Raw genomic sequence first — 25,232 nt, 5'->3', positions numbered from 1 at the left:
TATGCAAAATATAACTGCATGCAGCTGAAGTATAGATCACTGATGTTCTATTTTCTCCTTATAGCTATATACAACAGCTTAAAATTAAAAAGAAGACAAGGAGATAAATGATACATAGAACTAAAACTAAACAGTCTTAGGAGGAAGTGTCCTAGATAACCAAAAATTAGTTACATAAAGGAGGAAAGAAACTGTCAATCCAAATTACAGGTCAATGAAGGATCAAAGAAATTAGGTGTTGCAAAATGGTCAAAGTAGAGTTGAAGAAGTAGAAAAAATAACTACAACTATACAAAGGAAGACAACTTTAAATAGCAACAAAAATTGACGAAAATTAAATGAAAGGGATAAGTCACATATCTGCCATTTCTTTAACAGTTAATGACTCAAAGTATAACGTTATGTAGAACATCTGAAGCAATTACTCTTTTCCACTGCTGTGTCTAAAGGTTTTGTATAATTATAAAATGTGGAGAATTCAACTAGAAGAAAAATGGTATTTCACTCTTTTTGAAATAATTGATTACTTAGAACTTAAATGTATTTTATTGTTAAAGTTATATCATCAATGGGGATTAAGTTTCCATGCCAGGTTAGAGACCTATTAATCCTGTATTCATCTGAACTTTTGCTTTCTGTAACATCATTATTACTTTCAAACAAATGCTGGGAAGACCTCCATTCTAAAATGACTGATCAACTCACAGGAAGCAAACACACTTTTCAGAGGCAGTGGTACAATATTCAGCATGTACAAAAGCCTTGGTTGCATTTCTGGTCAATAGCAGTTTGATAAGGGGAGGGATTACTCAATTTGGGAAAGGATTACCAATACCTGCATCAAAAATTACTTTAAGACCAAATAAACTCACTGAAAGACTATTTGTAGGGTCATTATTTTGTAAGGACAATTTAGTTTATTCTGTATTTGACTTTCTAAAATGTTAGCCAAAAGTAATAAAGGAAATATCTGAGAATTAATTCTATGAGACTGAAGCAACTGTATCCTTCCCCTCAAGTCTGTAAAGTTAATAAAATAGCATAATATTTGAAGCAATCTCAAAAGTTCAACATTTGCATTCTATTTTATAAAACCACTATGCTGCAGAAAAACGTTCCAGTTTAGAAACTTTCCTAACTTTTCCCTTTATATTAAACTAAAGGAATTACTCAAGTGTCAGCCAAGTGACACAGTGAATACAAGTTTCATCCGAAGTCAGGAAAACCTGAATTCAAATGCTCCTTCAAACATTTACTGGCTTTGTGATTCTGGGCAAGTCACTTAATATCTGCCTAGCAAAATTTCTTCTTCTATAAAATAGAGATAATGATAGCACCTGCTTCATAGATTTGTTAGAAAGGTCAAATGAGATAATGTTTATAAAGTAAGGTGTAAGCTTTTAACGGCACACACACGCACATAATAGCAATATATACAAGTGTATATATATATATATTCATGCATATTTTAAGTATGTCTGGTGATGATGATGATGATAACTACAAACAAATCAACAGATTACAGTTTTTAATTTTTCTAAAGAGCAAATAAGTCAGAAAATAATCTTTAAATAATGCTTATCCTAATTTTGGGAAATAATCATTTAAAAATAGATGGAATTCATAATTCATAAGAAGGTATAAGCTGTTTTTTGGAAAAATGGAATATCAAGATCTGCTATCCTTTAGATTTCTCTAGGGAAAGTAGCTGCATAAAAAGCATTATTTTCCCAGTATATTCTCTCATAGATATCATGATAGCAGCCACTGTTTACTTGCAATGCAAATTTATGAAACCAGACAAATATAAGCAGGTTATGACTCAAAGAACAAATCATATACTAAATAATAAGCAAGTTACATTTTTCTATTCCTAGTCAATTCCTGAACTGTGATTTTTTTTTTAGGTTTTTGCAAGGCAAACGGAATTAAGTGGCTTGCCCAAGGTCACACAGCTAGGTAATTATTAAGTGTCTGAGACCGGATTTGAACCCAGGTACTCCTGACTCCAGGGCCGGTGCTTTATCCACTATGCCACCTAGCTGCCCCTATGAACTGTGATTTTTTTAAAGCAAAAATGTAGTTCAGTAACATGAATGCTGCCTTCAGATATTAATTTGCTATGTACCTTGAAAATATGCCAAATTTTCCCACCAATCACAAGGGATCATATATTATTATCTCTTGGCAATGAACTAGCTTTCTCAGACTACTACTGTTTAGACTAAGACAGCAACTATCAATGCCAATGAACAACTTGAAAATTTTTGAGGAATGTATTTGGGTTAAGCAGGCAATACAGAAAAAAAGAACAATAGAAGCAAAAAGAGAAATTAGATTCCCAAGACAGTGTGTATCACAAGTCTGAGTGTAGTTTGAAGATATTCAAGTTTAAAACTGTTCTAGGACTTTTGGAACACTCTATATTTCAAAGATAATGAACCCATGCAATCATTAAAATCTCTGCCCAATCTGGTAGGTTTATAATTTAAATAGGAATTTGCTCTAAGACTTGGCCTTGGGTAAAGAGAGTATGGAAGAGAGAATGCTTGTTGCCCACAGGTTAAAAGCTTAATGATCTATAAAGTAATTTTTAAATGTCACAGTATAATAAAAAAAAAAAGTGAAAACCTGCTTACTTCAGTGAGGTCTAAAATTCAATTTTTTTAAACCAGGTTTTCATAAGCAAGTAGGACAATTAAATTAAATCGGATGGTGCACATTTGGGTTTTAGCAAGACATTTGATAATCTCATGATATCTTTGTGTAAGACCGAAAAATACAGACTGAATGAAAAGACAAGAAGAACTGTCTATCTATCTATACCTAAAAATATTGATTAAGTAAGAAATATATGAAAGGGTCTTTAATAGTACGCAGTAGAACACAATTCTAAACCCTACACTATTCAGTAAGTGATAAAAATAAAAACTAAAAGGAAAAATAACTTTAGATACAAGTTTAAGAATTCCCAAAAGATCATATTTAGGCTGGAAGAAGTCAAATCGAACAAGATGAAACTGCACCAAGATAAATCTAAATAACTGTTCTGAAAGTTAAAAAAAATCACCTATACCATAAGGCTAGGCAGTGATAATGTGTGAAAAGAAGTCCACACTTTGGTGGTCACAAGCTCAGAATTAAATAAATAATGAGATTTGGCTGCCAAAAGGCTAATTAAACATTAGGCTATATGAAATATATACTCTCCATAGCAATGGAAGCAATGATCTCTTTGCTTTAATGCCATACCTAGTTTGGAGACCACATTTCAAAAAGCAAATGACAGTTTTATCACTGAGAATGAACAAAATCATGAGTAAACTAGGGGACATGCCATATGATGGTCAATAGAAAAGAGTACAGAATGTTTAGCCTGGAGAAGGCTAGACTTAGGAATGTCACAAAAACTGTCTTCAGTTTTCTGAAAAGAAGAGGAAACTAATAACATTCTACAAATCTCTAAAATCAAGCAATGGAAGAAATATTAAGGAAGATCTTCCTAACAATTAGAGCTACCCAATAATAGGATGACTGTCTAGTAAGATTGTGAACTTCCCTTTGCTGGAAATATTCAGATGCTGGAAAATCACTTAGTCAAGGACATTATTATATAAGAAATCTGAATTTTAGGTGTGAGAGAAATTGGAAGACCACTGAAGACCCTTTGAACTCTAGAGTTCTATGATTCCATGAATTTATGTCATTTGTCAGTGCACACAATAATCCATCACCAGTTAAGTCACAAGCTAATAGAAGATGACTTAGAATTAAGGACTTTCACATCTAAGTTTCTAAGAAATGCTGAACTATAAGTAAACTGCTTATCAGTTTAAATTATGGCAAATAACCTGACCAGAATATTAATGCAGAATATTCAAACTATGTAGCCAATATATATAGCATCAGTCATAATACTGCTAGTACCTTCGACTCACTAACAACTTGGTAATATTTCCCCCACAAACTCCTCCAGGAAGTAATTAAAAGCAAGAAAACAGAACTGTTTTTTAACAAAGATGTTTGCAGCTAACTTATCTGTAACAGAAAAATGTTCAACAGCTATAAGAATTAAAACTTAGGAGTATAAAAGTGCATGAAAAAATAATACAACAAAAGAGAAGGAAGGTATAGACATCAATGGCAGCTGTGTAAAATGAAAAAAAAACCTAGTTATACCTATTTATATAAAAGAGGATTTAAAACAAGTAATTGTTAAGCTGACAAGTTTATTTTTAAATATAATTTTATCAGGGCAGCTAGGTGGCGCAATGGATAGTGCGCTGGCCTTGGAATCAGGAGTACCTGAGTTCAAGTCCGACCTCAGACACTTAATAATTACCTAGCTGTGTGGCCTTGGGCAAGTCACTTAACCCCAATGCCTTGCAAAAAAAACTAACAAAAATATAATTGTATTATAAAAAGTTTTGAGTAAAATAAACTTTTACCCTTAGACATACAAATTTAAGCAATTTTAAAAGAGAAAAAAAGGAAAAATTTGTCAAATTGTGACATTTTCTGCTCTTCCAACTTCATAGGAATTGTTTAATATTTTCAATGATATTGTAAAGTATCATTTTCTACTTTAATTTGCTATGATTGTTTATCTGTTTGTAATAGTTCATACATATATATCATATTTGTCTTTCTCTTTCTGATGAATGTTAAATTGGGAAATTATTGAGACCCTATGATTGTAAAACTCTAATTAAGCCCTTTACAGAATATTCAACCTAATAAAACATGGCATTCTTCCCTTTTAAAAAAAGTTCACTTCTTTCTCATTAAGACTGGGGGAAGAGAAGGTTTGCTTAACTTAGGTTAGTACACTGCAGGTTCTTCTCAGACCAGGTCCCATAAATCATCACTTTTTCTGATTTTACAAGATATTTTCCTCTTACCCTCTCCACCTCCACCCCATCCCTTTACCTTTTTTTACAAGGCAAATGAGGTTAAGTAGCTTGCCCAAGGCCACACAGCTAGGTAATTATTAAGTGTCTGAGACTGGATTTGAACTCAGGTACTCCTGACTCCAGGGCTGGTGCTTTATCCACTGTGCCACTTAGTAGCCGCCCCCATCTTTTACCTTTTTAAATAAAATACTTTGATTCCTTTCTGATAAAATTTTATATTCTTGCAGAGAAGACTATAATCTGTGGATGCTGAAAACAACTTTTTGTGACAATTTTTTTTTAATCAAAAACTGTTCCCTTTCAAAATTATTGCAAGAGTTCTAACTAGCTTCCATTGTTCAGGGCCAAAAATATTACAAATAAAAAATTGCAATTTCTGCACTCTGATCCTCTACCTTTTAAAGATAAAGCAGGATACAAATTGTTTCTGTAGGATGATCTTTCCTCTGGATAGCAGCTCACAGGAATATTTAGATGTAAAACTAAATATCATTTTAGAAAAATTCTGTCTCATGTGAACATGAATGCTCTGGTCTAATTCAATCAATTGGTATTGAGCTTAGAAGTCAGCTGATAAAAATGCTGTATGGAATTGGCACTCAAATAAACCAGTGCCTTAGTTTTAGGATTTGCCACCTTGCATATTGAAATATGCTAAAATGGTATTTAGTCTCTCCTGTAAATGATCCTGGGTACTTGGAGAGCTCACAAAACAAACTGAAGTAGGAAGCGACTTAAAAGGATTTTGTGATTTTACTTCAAACAGACTTCAAATTGAAGCACGACCAATTCAATACAATAAATGTTTACTCAATGCCTTCAGTGTTCAAGACATTTTTTAATAATAGCAAAATGGTGGAGACAAATTATTATCCTAGAGAGGGAGGAAGTAGATGGAGAAACTTTGGTAATGGGATATTAAAGGAATGATAAATGTGAAAAATTCAACAAATATAGTGACTTGGAAAAAAGAACCAAAAGTACAAATATATAATCAGTACAGATATGTAAACGAAGATCATTTTAAAACAATAAAATCAATAAAAAATTAGATGTAAGTGGAACTGACTTATAAAGCAGAACACAAAATCCACTGAGGCTCCTTCCTGATCACTCTCCTTTCTTTTGTCTCTCTATATTATTTCCCTCTATAATATTTCCCTTGGCTGCCATGGATTCAACAGTCATCTCCAAGTAGATGATTTTTCAGATCAATTTGTCCAGACATTAATCCTCTCCTGACTCCTAGTCTACTGAACATCTTGAACTGGATATTGTGTAGATCTCATAAGCTGAACATGACCAAAATTGAATGCTCCTTTCTCCCCAAGCCTCCTCGCTCACTGATTTCACCTGTTACTATAGAGTTCTACCCATCTTCCTTATTACCCAGGTGTATCCTAGGTATCATCTTCATGATACTTCATTTTCTTGTTGTCATTTCTATCCTGCCACTAATCAATATCTCAGATCCAGACTACTGAAAGAGCCTGGGGGTTTGTCTCTCCACTGCAGTCTATTCAGCCATCAGACTCATCAATGTCTCCCTGTTTCTTCCAATATCAAATCCTCCATTTTTAAAAAGTCCCCCATAATCTGACCCTTCCTACATTTCCAGTATCCTCTAGTCTACTTCCTACTCCATGAACACTGCAATTTAGTGACCCTGGTCTCTTTGTATACTTCATCTCGCGAATCCCTGCATTTCCACTATTGTTATTTGGTCGTTTTTCAATCAGATCTTTCTCTTCATGACCCCATTTATGACAAAGATACTGGAGTCATTTACTTCTCCAGTTCAGTTTACATGAGGGAACTGAGACAATAGGTTTAGGTGACTTACCCAGGGTCACACACCTCTTAGGTGTCTGATGTGTTGAGTCTTCCTGATTCCAGGCCTGGTGCTACCTCACTGTCCCCCAATGTCTGGAACTTTCTCCTTCTTCTATCTTCTTACTTCCTTGACTTTCTGGAAGTTTCTGCTAAAGTCTCACCTTAGTGCCTTCTCTTTAGGATTATCTCCAATTTATCATATTCACATACATCAACACACATACACACAAGTACACACGTGTACATGTAAACACACACACACACACACACACACACACACACACACACCTGTTTTCATAGTTTCTTCCATTAGACTGAGAGCTCCTTGAGGACAGGGATCATTTTTGTCATTCTTTGTTTCCCAGCTCTTGGCACAAAGTTTAATTATTGACAGACTTAGATGCCTCCACTCTTTCAACTACTGTTAAAGCTTAAGATTACACACACCCTCATATGGAATCACTTTTTTATGTTATTGTGTGTATACAATTGATAATTATACAATGTGAGGGAATCAATTTCACAGACACTGGAATTTTGCATTATGTATCAACACAAAAGTTTATCATTCAAAAACAAAAGTTGCTAAGAACTTGGAATGTGTTTTCCTATCAAAGCCATATTTCAAGCTGCTTAGACTAATCTATAGTGCCCAATTAGCCCAAATGCACATGAAATAAGGAATATTTCATGTACTATTAGGTATAAACACCCCTGAAAACAGAATCTATTTTCTCTGACTCTGGATATGGTGGGTACCACTTTGAGGCACAAGAATTAACAACAGTTGCATAAGAGAAGGTAATATTCTCAATCAATTTCAAAACTGGAGGAAAAAGAAAGGTTCTCCATTTAGATAATAACTGGTAAAAGCAGAAGTTGATCTCTGTTCCATTCTCCAACTTATCTGAACATCTGATATTTGTAAATTGGGGAACTATTTATATGACAAACAAAAATATTTTACAAAGTTGTGTCGATGTACTTAACATGCATACTGATACGCATTTCTGACTATTAATCTTTCAAATTGCATGTAAAGCACATTTCCTTTCCATACCTTTTCCTTTTGATTCAAACTGGACAAAGAAATGGTAATAGATGTGAACAGAAAGTTACTTAGGAAGGGAAATGACCAAACACAATGGGGGGGGGGGGTGAGATAAAGTCTTAACATTTATTATTTAGGGATCTAATTAAAATTTAAAACCTGTTAAAATTTTCATTTTTCTCTAAAAATTTACATTGCATAAATCAATTTTCCGAATACTATTCTCCTGCCAATCAGGATAGATTCCTTTTTTTCCAATTTCAGTGATACCTAGTATGGTAATCCTTTTTTGATAATTCTTTTTTTTTTTTTTTTAGGTTTTTGCAAGGCAAATGGAGTTAAGTGGCTTGCCCAAGGCCACACGGCTAGGTAATTATTAAGTGTCTGAGACCAGATCTGAACCCAGATACTCCTGACTCCAAGGCTGGTGTTTTATCCACTATGCCACCTAGCCGCCCCTGATAATTCTAATTAAAAAGAATATTTTAGTTTCATGAATTCACTAGTCTTTTAGTAGTTACTGGGGAATAACCACTATTCTCAATCACAGCACTTAAAATTGCTTCTATTAACACAACTGAACTTTTCACACAACTCGTACATACAGCATGAGTTTAATAGAGTCTTGATGAGTAACAAGTAAATGCTAAATGATGGAGCTTCTAACAGCATTCTCGGCAGAAACCACCAGTCTTCTCCTGTCAAACTCATTCTTTTTTTTTTTTTAGATTTTTCAAGGCAGTGGGTTTAAGTGGCTTGCCCAAGGCCACACAGATAGGTAATTATTAAGTGTCTGAGGTCGGATTTGAACCCAGGTACTCCTGACTCCAAGGCCGGAGCTCTATTCACTGCACCACCTAGCCACCCCCAAACTCATTCTTAAGACAAAAAAAACTTTCTATGGGTCTGCATGAAATTTCTTTGTATAACATTTTATCTAGCTCTATAATGTTTTTTAGTGCCCATTTCATTCACTTTATACAACTCTCTCCAGTACAGATAAACAAATAAACCTGGCTTTGTTTAAAACAACTTATACCTATGTTGGGCATATTTTAGTTTTTTCTACTACCCTAAAATTCTACAAGGCAGAATTAAGCGAATGGATAAAAAAATACTCAGAGGTAAAACAAGGACAAGTAATTTAAAGTATTCTTAAAAAGGACACTGGGCTAAACACAGATACGTATGTATATCTATCAACATAATAGGCAAAAGAGCAACTATCCTTTAGAAGACCTGGGTTGTTAAAAAAAAAAAAAACACTTGAAAGGAGAGTGTCAATTGATTAAAAGAGAGTTACTTTTTTCTATAGGAAAATCTATTCTGGGGGGTGGCTAGGTGGCGCAGTGGATAGAGGATGGGCCCTGGAGTCAGGAGTAGCTGAGTTCAAATCCGGCCTCAGACACTTAATTACCTAGCCGTGTGGCCTTGGGCAAGCCACTTAACCCCATTGCCTTGCCAAAAAAAAATCTATTCTGATGGAAATCCTAAATACCACTAACTTATAACATTCTACAATATGTTTAAGCAGGCCTTTTAGACACAAGGATAAAATGTTTTGGAAAAGTTTATTCAAACTTGCAGTTCAAGAAAAGTTACTTTAATGAAGCAATGTTTAACTAACCTTGCTCCACTTATCTGAGTCATTTATATTTCCCAATTCATTAGAGTAAATCATTGGGTATCCAAATTAAAGAAGGTGGTGATATAATTTTTTCTCCTATTTCAAGTACTCAAGAAAACAAACATGATCCAAAATGCATTATAAATACTCCACCTATATTCACCATGTCAAAAACTCAGATTATGAATACATTTGAAAAAGGAATTAGCTATATTCTCAATACAGGAATGAGATACATGTCAAGTAAGGCAAAATATGAATCAAGAAAGGCCACTTGAAGTCAGGAAGAAATGAATTTGAATCCTGCCTCAGACATTTACTAATTGGGAGGTCCCAAACAAGTCTTTTAATCTGTGTATAACTCAGTTTTTAAAAATATAAAATAAGAGGGCTTAGGTTGGTGATCTTTTTTAGCTCCAACTCTAATTCTACATTTTTCTAATTATTAGTTTCATTCTTAAAGGCCTTTCCAAATAAAACTGAAAACATAGAAACCATGGAGATATCTAATCTTGTTATTTTCTAATTTTGTTCTCCAATTTTACTTTTTTATTGTTCTCATCTTACTGTTATCCTCCCTACTACCTTCTCTCATATAAGATCAACTTTGCAAACTATTTGGATGTGTTCCAAACTAAGTATCACCTTCTCAGGAAAGATTTAAGGTTAGTTTTTAAAACTAGAAGGAACTTCATAGGTCATCAAACTCAATTTCCTTTAAAGATGAGGAAACTGGGGGGCTAGAGAAATTAAATGATTTGCCCAACACAAGATTCAAACCCAAGTGCTCTAACTCCAAAAACTCTCTTCTTTCTATTACACTATAGTTGCAAAAATGGAAGTATAGACTAAAACCAACTAATATCTCTTTGATTTGGGTAGACTCTTGTTGTCAAGAAAAAAATTTAGGGACAGAGAATACTTCTTCTATAGTAGGAATGGGGAAAATCATTTTCACTCAGTCTTCCCTTTGCTTTCCTAATATTACGTGCTCAGACATCAATGGTTGATAATTCACTAATAAATGCATTTGCTCAAGTGGTTAAAAAAACACAAACCACTTTTAGTAACTTTGCTCCTAAAAATGCTAGCCACAAAGAAATCCCTAATGCCTGTAAAAGTCACATTACATAGATTCTTTGGTTAAAATAGTAATTTGCAAAAAAATTATAATCATAATTTATTTACTGTTATACAATGATAATAGATTTTTCACTTACTGTCAGGATCCAGGGAGTAATAAATGCCAGGTCTATAATTCTCAACTATATTGAACTTCAAGGCCACAGGACACTTTAGTTTGGCCAATGACACTCACTTCCTTCTAAACAATTTTTATTTAGAATTAACAACTGATTTGATTAAATTGAAAGTTCTCGATTGTATCTGCTGCACAATGTTATTTATTATTTCTCCAATTTAATTCTGGAAAAGAACTGTGCTGAAAGGGATGTAGTGATTCTACAGGATAAAGAAAAAGATAACTGAATCAAAAATGCAAAGATTCCTATTCATTTTTAAGTTGTCTGTTTTCTACTTCTGAAAGTAATCCAAGTTCTATGAAGGGAACAGCAAGGATGACTGACTTCAACACAATAAAAAGACTGCTGGCTAAGGCACTAGGATAATACAATATTTCTTAAAAAGCAGGGGCAGCTAGGTGGTGCAATGGATAGAGTACCAGCCCTAGAGTCAGGAGGACCTGGGTTCAAATGCAGCCTCAGACACTTAATAAATGCTTTAGCTGTGTAACCTTGGGCAAATCACTTAATCCCAGTGCCTTAAATAAATAATTTTTTTTAAAAAGTATAGCAGCATTTTAATATTCCAATTGAGTAAAACTGAATAAGAGAAGGAATAGTAGAGGAAAAGTTAGGCCAAGATTTAAAAGCAAAGGAAGAAAATTATGAAATGACAATAATTAAGAAAAAGCACAATAATACTGTAAGCTGGAAAAATGGAAAAGGAGGTATAGAAATTCACTATTGAAAATAACTCCTTAAAAAGCAGAATTGTCTGAAAGAAAAAGGAGATACAGAAGCTCCATTAAAAAAATAATACATTTAAAATTAGAATTGGACAAGTAGAAGCTACTTGTAGTTAAACAAAGCAACAAAGATAATACATTGAAAAAACAACTGATCTAGAAAAAAGATAGCAAGGATTATTAGACTGCCTGAAAGTCATAATCAAAGAAAGAGCCTAGATATAATATTTTAATAAATTATCAAGGAAAACTAGACAGATATCCTTGAACTAGAGGGTAAAATATTAATTGAAAAAAAATCTACCATTTACCAGCTGAAAAAGATCCCAAAATGACAATACCCAGGATTAGTATAGTTAACTTTAAGAGCTCCCAGATCAAAGAGAAAATATACTTCAAGCACCAAGGGGGAAAAAAAAAACTTAAATATCATTGAGCTACAGTCAAGGTAAAAGATTTATCAGCTACTACTTTAAGAAGCAAAGAGCTTGGAGTATATTCCAGACAGCAAAAGATCTAGATAATTAAAACCAAAAACCATCTACATAGTAAAATTGAATATAAGCCTTCAGGTACAAAAATAGAAATTTAATGAAAAAGAAGACTTTCGAGTATTCCTGAAGAAAAGATATAAGCCAAATAGACAATTTAACTTTCAAATGTAAGACTCAAGGAAAGGGGGAAAAAAAGCAAGAAAAAAAAAATTAGTGGACTCAATAAGGTTAAAAATGGTTACCTTTTTATATAAGAAGATGAAACATGTATCTTCTAAGAACTTTCTAATATTAGGGCAATTAGAAGGATTACACATAAAAAGGAAATTTGTGAATTGATTATGTTGGGACAGTGTAAAAAAATGGATAAGAATGAAAGGGGGATGCACTGGGAGAAGGGGAAAGGGAGTGGAAGAATGGAGAAAATTATCTCACATAAAAGAGATGTCCAAAGAAGAGCTTTTACTGTAGAGAAAAATGGTGGGAATGGGCAATGATTGAACTACACTCATATCTAAATTCAAAAAGGGGAAATACATATACATGCAAAATTGGTAATAGAAATCCATCTTCCCAACAAGAAAATATGAAGAGGATAAGAGAAATGGGGGTAGGGATTGATAAAGGGAAGGTAGATTAAAAAAAAGCAATAGGAGGGATGGGATTAAAAAAAGAGGACAGATAGAAGAAAATAGGATTAAAGGAATACACAGTTAATTATCATAACTGTCAATGTGAAAGGAAGAAGCAGAGAGCAGAATGGATTAGAAACCAGAATTCAACAAAATGTTTCCAAGAAACACTTGAAACAGAAACACACACAAAGTTAAAATAAGGGGCTAGAGTCCTTCAGCAACCCTGCTAAATAGAAAATTTTACATACAAATACACAAGACTCAAGAGAAGCATAAAAAGATTAAAATCATAACCATAAGGGATTGTTCACATTCCTATATGGGAAGGTGCATTTGTAATGCCTAAGAACTTTCTCATTATTATGAAGTTAGAAGGAGTATGTATAGATAGATGGTATGAATGTGAATTGAATATGATGGAATGATATCTGAAAAATAATATTAAGGGTGAGAAAGAGGATTGAATTGGGAGGTAAAAGGGAGAGCTGTAAAGGGGCAAATTTTCTCCCATAAAAAAGTATAGAATGAAGGGCTTTTATAATGGGGAGAAAAATGGGAGATGGGAGGGAAATTCTTGAACCTTACTCTCATCAGAATTGGTTCCAAGAGGGAAAAATAAGAGATATGGGAAGGGGAATGACAAAAGAGAAGGTAGATTAAGGGCGGCAGTAAAAAGTAGCAGAACACTGCAGTCTAACTTCCCAATATTTTCTTTTTTTTTTTTTTTTGCAAGGCAATGGGGTTAAGTGACTTGTCCAATATCACACAGCTAGGTAATTATTAAGTGTCTGAGGATTTGAACTCAGGTCCTCTTCACTCCAGAGCTGGTGCTCTGTACACTGTGCCACCTAGATGCCCCAGCAAACACTTTTGAGGAGAAACAGGTTAAAAAAAAAAGAAAGATGAAGAAAATAGGATGAACAGAATATTCTGAGTGAATGGGATATGGTCATCCATAAAATAGAAGGGCATAGCAGAATGGATTAGAACTCAGAATTCATTAATAATTTTATTTTTTTATAAGAGACATTTAAAACAGAAAGAGACACAAGGAGTTAAAGAACTAGAGCAGATTCAGTTATGCATCAGCAGAAGTAAAACAGGCAAGGGGTAGCAACCATGATTTCAAACAAAGCAAAAGCAGAAATAGACTTAATTAAAAGGGATAATCAGGGGAACTACATTTTGCTAAAATGTCCCATAAATACTGAAGTAATATCAAAAAAAATTTACAGGAAGTTTTCCTGATATTTAGGAAATTGAATTAAATTTGTAAAAATAAAAGCTATTTCCCAGTTGATAAATGGTTAAAGGTATGAATGGGCAATTTTCAGAAGAAGAAACAAAGTTATCTATAAAAAAGTACTCTAAATCACTATTAGAGAAATACGAATTAAAATGACTCTGAAGTGTCTGTCAGAAATGACAAACCTGGAGGGGATGAGGGAAAATAGGTACACTAATCAACTACTGGTGGACTTGTGAATTGGTCCAAATATACTAGAGAACAATTGAGACCTATGCCCAAGGGGATATAAAACTGTATATACCATTTGACCTAGCAATACCACTACTAGGGATTGCCTCAAAAAAAGATCAAAGAATAATGAAAAGAAACTATTTATACTAACTCTTTTTTTTTGTGATAACAAAGAACTGAAAATTGAGGGAATGGCCATCATTTGGGGAATGATTGAACAAGTTGTGGTATATGATCATGATGAAGGTGTGGTTTCATAAAAATCCTCCAAACATGGCAAGAAGCTTAAATGAACCAAAGCAAAGTGAAATGAAAAGAACCAGAAGATCACTGTATACAGTAACAGCAACGTTGTAATAATCAACTGTGAAAAACTTGGCTAAAGGATACATGATGACAAAATATTATTTATCTCCAGAGGAGAGAGAACTGATTAAGTCAGAGAAAATTAAAGCAAAATTTTCTTGCTTTATTTTTTTGTCATTTCTTTTTTACAATATGGCTAGTATGTATTGGGTCTGTACCCTGAATAGATCATGAAAAAGGGTAAAAACATCACTTGTACAAAAAATATTCCTAGCAGCTCTGTAGTGGCAAAGAACTGGAAATCAAGTGGATGTCCATCAGTTGGGGAATGGCTGAGCAAGCTGTGGTATATGTATATGATGGAATACTATTGTTTTATAAGAAATCAAGAGGGATGGGATTTCAGAGAAGACTAGAGAGACTTGCATGAACTGATGCTGAGTAAGATGAGCAGAACCAGAAGTACACTGTATGCTCTAACAACATGGGGTGTTAATCAGCCTGGATTTGTTCATTTCATTAGTGCAATAATCAGGGACAATTTCAGGGGATTTGTGATGGAGAATGCCATCTGTATCCAGAGAAAGAACTGTGGAGTTTAAATTGAAGACCAAAGATTATTACCTTCAATTTTTTTTTAAAAAAAAGGTATTACAGAATTTTGCTATTTCTAATATTTTACTTCTTCCTTAAGGATATGTTTTTTTCCCTCTCAACACATTCAATTTTGATCAGTGTATATCATGGAAACAATGTTAAAGATTATCAGATTGTCTTCTGTTGGGGGGGAAGGGAGGGTAGTGGAAAAATTGCAAAATTCAAAACTACAAAAAATGATAGGTAGAAACTACTATTGTATATAATTGGAAAACAAAATGTAAAATGAAAAAATAATATGGCTAGTATGAAATTGTTTTGTATGATTTTACTTACATAAGTGCTTTCATTTGCCTTCTCAGTAGTTTGGAGCATGAAGGAGAGACTTTGGAACTCAAATGTTTTTCTAAAGCCTGCTTAAAAATAAAATAATACATCTGTTTTGGAGATTTTTCCTTGATTAGAGAAGAGTTCTGAAACTTGAATCTAGTGTGTTCTTAATTCTAAGATAAAGAAGGTAACTAATCTAACCTATGATGATAATTCATAATTACTCAATATTGGTGCTCTGGTTTTAATTTCCCTAACTTCTAAATTAAGTTGACTTTCAATTTTGTTGTGTTTTTCAAATGCAATAATTGTTTTTAGTTACTTCCTTACCTAAAATGAAAATTATCTCCCGAGATTTAAGACTTGATTAGAGACATAGACTATGCAAGTAAGGGGATGCACTGCATTTAAGAGAACACAACACAAAAAAAATCCCCAACAGCTATATCTCAATGAATCCATTAAAATATAGAGACGTAACCAAAAATGAAAGGGAAGAAAAAACTGGGCAAGAACCTTAATAAGATTAAAAACTACTGGGAAAACTGGAAGGCAGTATGGCAAAAACTAGCATAGACCAACATCTCATACCCTAAAACAAGATGAGATCGAGATGGGGTACAGAATTTAAACACAAAGCTAATTAGGAGAACAAGGAATAGTTTACCTGTGAGTTCTATGGAAAGGGGACCAGTTTATGATAAAAAACAGAGAATATTATGAAAAACAAACTAAATAATTTTGATAACTGATAAAACCACTGAAACCAAGATTTAAAGGAATGTAGGTAAGCTGGGAAACAATTTTTACAACTAATGTTTCTGACAAAGGACTCATTTCTAAACTAAATAGAGAATTGAGTCAAATTTATAAAAAAAACAAATCATTTCCCAATTTATATAAGGTCAAAGCATATGGAAAGGCAATTCTCAGATGAAAGAATCAAAGCTATCTAGAATCATATGAAAAACTGCACTAAATCCTTATTGATTAGGAAAATGTAAATTAAAGCATCTTGAATTACCACTTGACACCTCTCAGATAAGCCATTAAAATACTCATTGATGTTTTGTTGGTGGAATTGAGAACTGATCCAACCTTTCTGGAGAACAATTTGAAATTATGCGCAAAGGGCAATAAACTGTGTCTACCCTTTGGTCTAACTGCTGAGTTTATAATCTGAAGACATCATGAAAAAGAGTAAAAATCCCACATGTACAAAACAGTCATAGCAGCTCATTTGGTAGTGGCAAGAATCAGAAATTGAGGGGATGTCCATCTATTGGGGAAAGGCTAAACAAATTGTGGTGTGTGTGTGTGTGTGTGTGTGTGTATGCATACATATATGTAATGAAATGCTATTGTTCAATAAGAAATCATGAGAGACAGGATTTCAGAAAAGTCTAGAAAGACTTGTATAAACTGATGCTGAGTGAGATGAGCAAGACCATTATACACATTATATACACTGACAAAAACATGAAGTAATGATCAACCATGATGGACTTGTTCATTTCAGGGAAAGAATTGTGGAGTTTAAATGAAGAACAAAGTTTATTATCTTCAATTTTAAAAGATGTCTTATGTATTATGTCTTTTACCCCCCTCTAATGTTTTCTTTCTTCATTTTGCATCTGATTCTTCTCTCACAACCTGTTCAATATGATCTGTGCTTACCATGGTGATAAATATAGAGCCTATATCAGATTGTTTTCTGTCAGAGGAAGGGTGGAGAGAAGGAAAAAATTGCAAAAACTCAAAATCTTACCAAAAAAATGATTTTATCAATGATTTTACTGTTGCATGTAATTGGAAAATTAAATAAATAAAATATTTTTTAAAGTTCAAATATTAAAGATCAAAAGTTTGAAACAATATTAAAAATGATAAATAATCTAGCAAAAAAGAAAAAATTAAGAGTTTTTTGCATTACCTTAACCAGTTAATATTATTTTTTGTCTAGAAACTACAACAAAATCAAGAGTAAATATAGGCAATTGAGAGAACTCAGAACCAGAAAAGTAATCTTGCTTGTTGATGCCTCAAAAATTCCAATAATTGGGGTGGCTAGGTGGCACAGTGGATAAAGCACCAGCCCTGGAGTCAGTAGTACCTGAGTACAAATCCAGTCTCAGACACTTAATAATTACCTAGCTGTGTAGCCTTGGCAAGCCACTTAACCCCATTTGCCTAGCAAAAACCTAAAAAAAAATTCCAATAATTGAGGTGTTACCTCCAAGGTCTCCCCAGGCTGAATGATTCTTGGCCATATCTCCCAGAAAGTTTGGTGAGTGTGTACTCAAATATTCTCATCATCCACTTGCCATTCCCCTATTCTCTCACTATGGGACCAGACATCTTCTATTTTCTTTTATTCTTTTTTTTGCAAGGCAATGGGGTTAAATGACTTGCCCAAGGTTGCACAGTCAGGTAATTAGGCCATATTTGAACTCAGGTTCTCCAGGGACCAGTGCTCTATCCACTGTGCCACCAAGCTGTCCCATCATCTTTTATTTTCAAACAATTCCTTAATAACATCCTTTAGTTCTGTTTTTCAAAATCAGGAAAATTGGAGTCTGTATACTCTCAGATATGAACCCAATGTAAAATCTTGGGCACAACCTAATTTCTCTTTGCTGTAGTTTCCTCCACTGAAAAATAGGGGTGTAAATAATAGAACTGAGCTCAGAGTGATTGTGGGGATTAAATGAGTTATCTATAAAGGACTCTGAAAACCGTAAGTATCAAATAATGTCAGTTATTTTTAACTTTTGATCACACATTGGAGTTAGCTCATTCCCATTATACAGTCAACCAGTCAACTTTTTATTAAGCACCTATTATGAGCCAGGCAACATGCAAAAGGATCAGGATTACTAGTATAAGAACAAAGAAAGACTTGAGCTTACATTCTAATTGGGGGAAATAATACATAAAAAGAAACTCAAAAAGCATAAAAGGATAAACCACGGGAGGTAGGCAAGGATGGCAGAGAAAGTTCAGAACATAGCCTGGAGAGGAATGAGATACACTACCCTGGGCACTTCTATGATCAAGAGTTAAAACGTTTGTTAGAGCTGAGATAATAGAATGACATCATGCCTTTTACTATGACCATGTTGGAAAAATGCTCTCAATTTAGATGACAGAGTGGCTCCTCTGTGTTCAAGTATGATCCCTTGATTTGGATTATTGGTCCCATCTTTACTGAGTAAGCCTGGTGTGAAAACCCATGAAAAAGAAAAAAAAAATAATAGTTATTGCAAGAACATTTGAAAGGTTAGGATAGTGCTTCTTCTGATGTGATAGTGAAGTCACCTGACTGATATCTGTTGATTGTTTTAAAGTGCAATGTAAATAAAGATCATTGGTTTGTCTAGGTGATGTAACAAAATAACTAGATGAAGTTAGGTGTAAAAGAAATTCTCTCCCACAAAATAAAAGACAGGAAGTACTGGTTGAGACAGTTCTTTAAAACTGGGTGTGTCCTGGTTTATATAATTCAACATTATTTCTATGGATTTTCCTTGTCATTATTATATGTTGTCTTTATGACCTGTCAGATATATAGATAGCTGAAATTATAAAGAACTTTAAAAAATACATTACTGATTACTCAAAGTTCCAAAAAATTTAAAACCAAAAAGGGCAGTATTAACATTTTCATTATTAGCATTTCTAAAATACTTTAAAGTTTTATACTCAAAGCTTTGCGTCTATCATTTTCCACTCTATCAATCAAGCCTTATATTTAATGCTTCTTAGGAGGCAGATGAGAAAGATGAGGCAGTACTTATTGGAGAGAGAGCTGGATCTGCAATCAGGAAGACCTGAGTTCAAATCCAACCTTAGATTACTAGCTGTACAACCCTGGGCAAGTCACTTCACCCCTTTTGTGCCTTAATCCACTGAAGGGGAAATGACACATCACTCCAATATCTTTGCCAACGAAAGCCCATGGATGAGACTGACATGCTTCATGACCACAGGGTCACAAAGTGCATGAACAACTGCAACAGTGTGCCAGAATCAGAAGAAAGGCAAAAATATGGACATTTCTCTAAAGGATCTTATGTTCGAATTATAGGGACAATATACAAATAACTATTATCATTCATTCATTCAGGATATGTACAGTATAAGTGAAAAGCCATCAGAAGGTGGGAGATTGAGGTACACGATGTGTGAAAGGACTAAGGAAACCCAAATTCCAAATTAATAAGAATAGATTTCTTTGTTCTTGGTAATTTGAGTGCTGCTTCTTCAAAACAGTTTAGTCTTCCATTTTTAATGATATATGTGATAACAATCCAGTCCCAAAGGGAAGAGTGAAGGTCCCAACCAATAAATGAAGCTGCTTCATGAATATAAAATATTCATACTAGGACTGTTCCTGAGTCACCTGACTAACAAAATTGAGGATTAGATATTTTCTTCAGATCACTACTAATTTTCCGAAATCCCCAAGGAGGTATTTTAGTCACAGGCAGCAAAGCAATTTCAGTTGAATTCACAAGATAAAGTATTGAGTCTTAACAAGGGAATTGCTTATGAATCAACAGTTGAAAATGTTAATCCATAATGCCCTCTACCTTATAATAACAGCCTTCCCTACTAGCTTCTATATTCCAAAAGGGCATTTAATTAACACAAAAGCTTATGCTCAGAAGAACCCTTTTTGCCCAGAGAGACTGTCAGAATACCCTCTCCCTCCCCTCCTTTTTTTTTTTGCAAGGCAGTGGGGTTAAGTGACTTGCCCAAGGCCACACAGCTAGGCAATTATTAAGTATTTGAGGCCAGATTTGAACTCAGGTACTCCTGACTCCAGGGCCAGTGCTCTATCTACTGTGCCACCTAGCCAACCCTCTCCCCTTCTTACTACAAAACCATAGATAAACAATAAAGGATAGATAACTCTTTCAGTCTCAGCAAAAGAAAGTACCATAAAAGATAGAGATCTGCCAGTCAATGGGGAGAGGGTCTCTTTAAAGAACATTCTTATAAAATCTTTAAAAAAAAGAACATTCTCTCTGGAGACCTTATATTAAAGGAGTGGGTACCCAGGTCTTTTATTCCCTCTTAGACAATGCTGCCTCTTTGGACAACATCCATGCCCAGGAAAAGTCAAAGGTGAGCTCCTTTGGGCCTCTGGACACCAGAAAGGTAAGAGGGGAACTGATTACATGGTAAATTAGGACAGAATCATAGGAAAGGCAGGAATGGATCTGGACCACAGGATTTGGAACCCAGGGAAATTTCTGTTTCTAGTGCCATTAGGTGATATTTTTAGACACATTCATTACATGCCTCATAAAGGGCTACTTCTGAGAGGAAAGTACAACAAAAGGTAATAACAGAAAACGGCTAGAAGGGGATACTCAAAATTTGATACTTCAGAAGCTGAATTCCATGAGGAACAGAAAGCCCAAAAATAAAATAAAAAGTATTCAAAACGAGAATCAAAGAATAAAAGTAAGAATATATATATATATATATATATATTAAGAAAGGGAATTATATACATAAAGAAAGGCAAAACCTTGGATTAGACCAACATCTCACACCCAATACTAAGATGCAAAATTATAAGCAAACCAGGAAATCAAGGAATAGTTTACTTATCAGATCTATGTAAAGGGAAGCAGTTTATGACCAAGAAAGAGATGGAGAACATCATTAAAAACAAATTCGATAATTTTGATTACGTTAATTAAAAAGCTTTTGCACAAACAAAACCACTGTAACCCAGGTCAAAAGAAATGTAGCAGGGTGGCTAGGTGGCGTAGTGGATAAAGCACTGGCCTTGGAGTCAGGAGTACCTGGGTTCAAATCCAGTCTCAGACACTTAATAATTACCTAGCTGCCTGGCCTTGGGCAAGCCACTTAACCCCATTTGCCTTGCAAAAACCTACAAAAAAACAAAACAAAACAAAAGAAATGTAGCAAACTGGGAAACAATTTTTACAATTTCTGACAAAAGACTCATTTCTAAAATATATAGAGAACTGAGTCAAATTTATAAAAAAAAAAAACAAGCCATTCCCCAATTGAAAAATGGTCAAAGGATATGCAAAGGCAATTTACAGATGAGTAAATCAAAGCTATCCACAGTCATATGAAAAATTGCTTTAAATCATTACGGATTAGAGAAATACAAATTAAAGCATCTCTGAGGTACCACTTCTTAGATTGGCCAATATGACCAGAAAGGACAATGTTCAATGTTGGAAGGGATGTGGGAAATCTGGGACACCAATACATTGTTGGTGGAGCTGTAAACTCATCCAACCTTTTTGGAGAGCTACTTGGAATTATGCTCAAAAGGCAATAAAAATGTGCATACCATCTGATCCAGGAATAACACTTCTGGTCTTTACTCTAAAGAGATCAGGAAAAAGCAGCCCTGTTTGTGGTGGCAAAGAATTAGAAAACAAGAAAACAAGGGAATATCCATCAATTGGGGAATGACTGAAAAAACTGTGGTATATGTACATTATGGAACACTACTGTTCTATTAGAAACCAAGAGGGATGGGAATTCAGAGAAGCCTGGAAAGACTTGCATGAACTGATTCTGAGCAAGATGAGCAAAGCAAGAACATTGTACACCCTAATGGCAACTTGGGGCTGATGATTAATCTTATTGGACTTGCTCATTCCATCAATGTAATTATCAGGGATGATTTTAGAGCCCCTGTGACAGAGAATACCAACTATACCCAGAGAAAGAACTGTGGAGTTTGAACAAAGACCAAAGTTTATATTACCTTCAATTTTTTTTATTAAAAATACATAATTTTGCTTTCTCTAATATTTTATTTTCTCTTCATGGATGTGATTTCTCTCCCAACACATTTAATTTCAATCGATGTATAGCATGGAAACAATGTAAAGATTACCAGACTGCCTTCTGTGGGGGGATGGGGAAGGGAGGATAGAGGAAAGATTTTAAAATTCAAAACCTTACAGAAAATGATGGGTAGAAACTACTATTGTATATAATTGGAAAACAAAATATTAATTAAAAAAAGAAAGGGAATTATTGAAGAAAACAAGGTAAGTAGAATTTGTAGAAAAAAGACATGGATAAAAAAGAAAAAATTAACAAATGAATGAAGTTGAAAGTGAATATAAGAGATGGAAAAATAATTTAAAAATATCTCAATTAGAATTAAAAGATTTACAGTAATTTATCAAAGGTTCATTATAGAGCAATTATCTTTCTTAGCACCATATAGGAGTTTTACAAATAATGATCACATGTCAATGTACAAATGAATATAACATGAAAGAAATACTACATGGATGTTTTAAAGATCATAAACTGATAAAATAGTAATCAATTCAGAGAGTACAAAATATACAATCTAATTGAAGACAATGAAATCCTAAATGAGAAGTGAAAGAACAGATCATTGACACAATAATTTTGCAAAAGATGAAAAAAGTTAAATAACACACCAAATGTGGCAAAACTCACTAAATATGCATTTTTAAAAGCTTAAAAGTCAAACAAATAATCTCAAAATAAGCTGGAGAGAAAAATCTTGGACAGTAAAGAAATAAACAAAATTTAAATACTAAATTAATAAAACTAAAGTTTATTTCTTTGAAATTTGACTTTAGTCAATCATAATTTTTTAAAGTTAGACAATAAAATCTATAAAATTGCATATAAAGTGAAATAATAACAAAATCCAAAGAAATAAAAAGAACCTGCTGCTATGAAGAGTTATATTCCAACAAAAGTGGGTATACAAAAGATAGAATTACTTGAATTGACAAAATGAAACTATGAAAAACTCCAACTAGTATGCTAGACACTAGAAATTCTTATTCACCTATAAATTTTTAGAAAAAGAAATAGAACTACCTTTAAGATAACTTGATCCTGATGGATTTAGAGGATAATTGTATCAAAGTTTTAAAAGAACAATAAACACCAACAATATTCTCAAGGATTTAGAAGGCACTATAAGAAATACCTTTTATGAGACAAAACACAATAGCGACCATAAAAATCACCGTCAAAATTCAGTTTTCCTGTTTATCAGCTTACCTAGTTTGGTTGCGCCATCTGGTGGGTATTCAGGAAACTGACCCTCAGAGGGCACACTGACAGTTCTCCGGAGGCATCTCCCTTTGGTGGAGTCAGTCTGCTGCTCCTGACCTCCCTCCACTGGAATCTAGGTTAAACAACAGAAAGTACACTCAATGGCCAATCAGGTTTAGTTACATCATAACTGAACAAAATTCAATAAGGAAATGGAGTATTAGTAGTCAAAAATGAAGAATGGGTCAATCATAAAACCATTCTGTGAGCTTGTTTTTCAGAAGTTTATGAAGTTGGGATTTTTTCCCTTTTAGTTCTAATTCTTCTTTCACAACATAACTAATATGGGAATATGTTAAACATGATTGTATGTACCGACCCTATATCAGCCTGCTCACTGCCTCGGGGAGCAGGGAGGGAAGAGGGAAGAGGGGGTGGTAGAAAAATGTGAAACTCAAAAGCTTTACAAAAGTGGAATGTTGAAATCTATCTTTGCATATAATTGGAAAAAAAACAAAATAAGAGAAAAAAGCTAATGTAGGAAGGATCAGTATTACACATAAAGAAAATTAAGTATGTTAGTTTTCTTATACAGAAGTGATCTTCTGCCATATGATATACAAATATTCAGGAATAAGAGTTTTGCAGAAAATATAACATTTCTGAAATTATATCACATTTTAATGAGGAAAGTAAGAACCCTTGCTTCACTCCCATATTTATTGCGACAGTTTCTTTGTATCTTTAATGTTTGTGATATAATTATATTTTTAAAATTCTGCTGTATTTATAATTTAAAGAGCTTTAAGCATAAATGAATGTTGCATCTATTGATATATTCCTGTGGTTTTATCCTTTTTAAAATATGAATATTTATGCTGATTGTTTTCCTAATATTGAATCATTCTTGTTCCTAGTATAAATCTAATGCTCATAATGAATTATTTCTTGAATAAACCATTGTAGTCTGTTTAAGATTTTATTTAAATACTTTAGAACAATATTCATTAATGATATATGTCTATAATTTTTCTTCTTTGTTTTATCCTTCTTTGGTTTAGGCATTAGGACTCCTAAAAGGATTCTAGTAAGGTGTTCTCTTTCTAAATTTAACAGAAATCTTCTAGGAATCTATTAAAATGAAGAGGGTGTTTTTGGGGGGTGGGCAAGATTAAGAGTTGGTGAGGATAGTTCTTTATAAGTGGTTCTGTTTCCTCTTCTGAGATTGGTTTGTTTAAAAATCTCTATTTGCCACTCCTCAGTTCTCAGTTTCATTACTATAAAATTGAGTATAATAGATACCCTGCTTTATATTTCTTTTTTTTTCAAAAAATGAGGATGCTTTATTTTTTTCCCAATGAAGAGCATATGACAAACAGACAAAACAAAAACTAAGCCCCTTAGTTATGCGCACATTCATTCAACATTTGCTCTAATCAATTATCTTGTTCATGCAATAAGAAAAGGAGGTTCCTGTTACGCAGAAGTAATCAGTTACAGTGTGAGGCTCTGATGTCTGCGGAACATTTTTGATTTTCAGGACTGATGGTGCACTCTGTTAATTCCATTTCTCTGGTAACATGCTTTATATTTCTTTTGGTTTTACTGTGATTTCACTTTACTCATTTACTATTTTATTAATTTGACTATTCACTTTTATTTAGAATAGCTAAAGTTATTGCTTTTATTAGTCTTTCTAAAGAATCAGATTTTAAATTTTATTAATGATTTTTGTTTTTTAGTTTTTTGTTTCTCATAATTTTAATATCTATTCCTTTGTGCTAACTGTTTTTTATTTGTTGGTTTTCTAATTATTTAAAATGCATACTTAATTAAATCTCTTTTTCTAAATGCATGTTTATAGGGAAAATATTTTTCCCACTGAAAACTTCTTTACTCACAACCATTTTTTCATTGTATTTTTTTT

The 25,232-nt window shown here is 33.5% G+C and overlaps 1 protein-coding gene across 10 annotated transcripts in view; it reads right to left on the bottom strand.

Annotated features, from left to right (window-relative positions):
• The window catches only part of RASAL2 (RAS protein activator like 2), a 317,365-nt gene that overhangs the window by 122,006 nt on the left and 170,127 nt on the right, over nucleotides 1-25,232 (bottom strand). For all 10 annotated transcript variants that reach the window (XM_074222116.1, XM_074222118.1, XM_074222119.1 and 7 more), the window contains exon 3: nucleotides 23,312-23,438. In XM_074222116.1, coding sequence (XP_074078217.1) covers nucleotides 23,312-23,438 — 127 coding nt within the window. The remainder of the gene's footprint in view (nucleotides 1-23,311; nucleotides 23,439-25,232) is intronic.

Source organism: Macrotis lagotis, chromosome 2, assembly GCF_037893015.1.
Source record: "Macrotis lagotis isolate mMagLag1 chromosome 2, bilby.v1.9.chrom.fasta, whole genome shotgun sequence".
Taxonomy (NCBI): Eukaryota; Metazoa; Chordata; class Mammalia; order Peramelemorphia; family Peramelidae; genus Macrotis; species Macrotis lagotis.
This window is presented reverse-complemented; position numbering and strand designations above follow the sequence as displayed.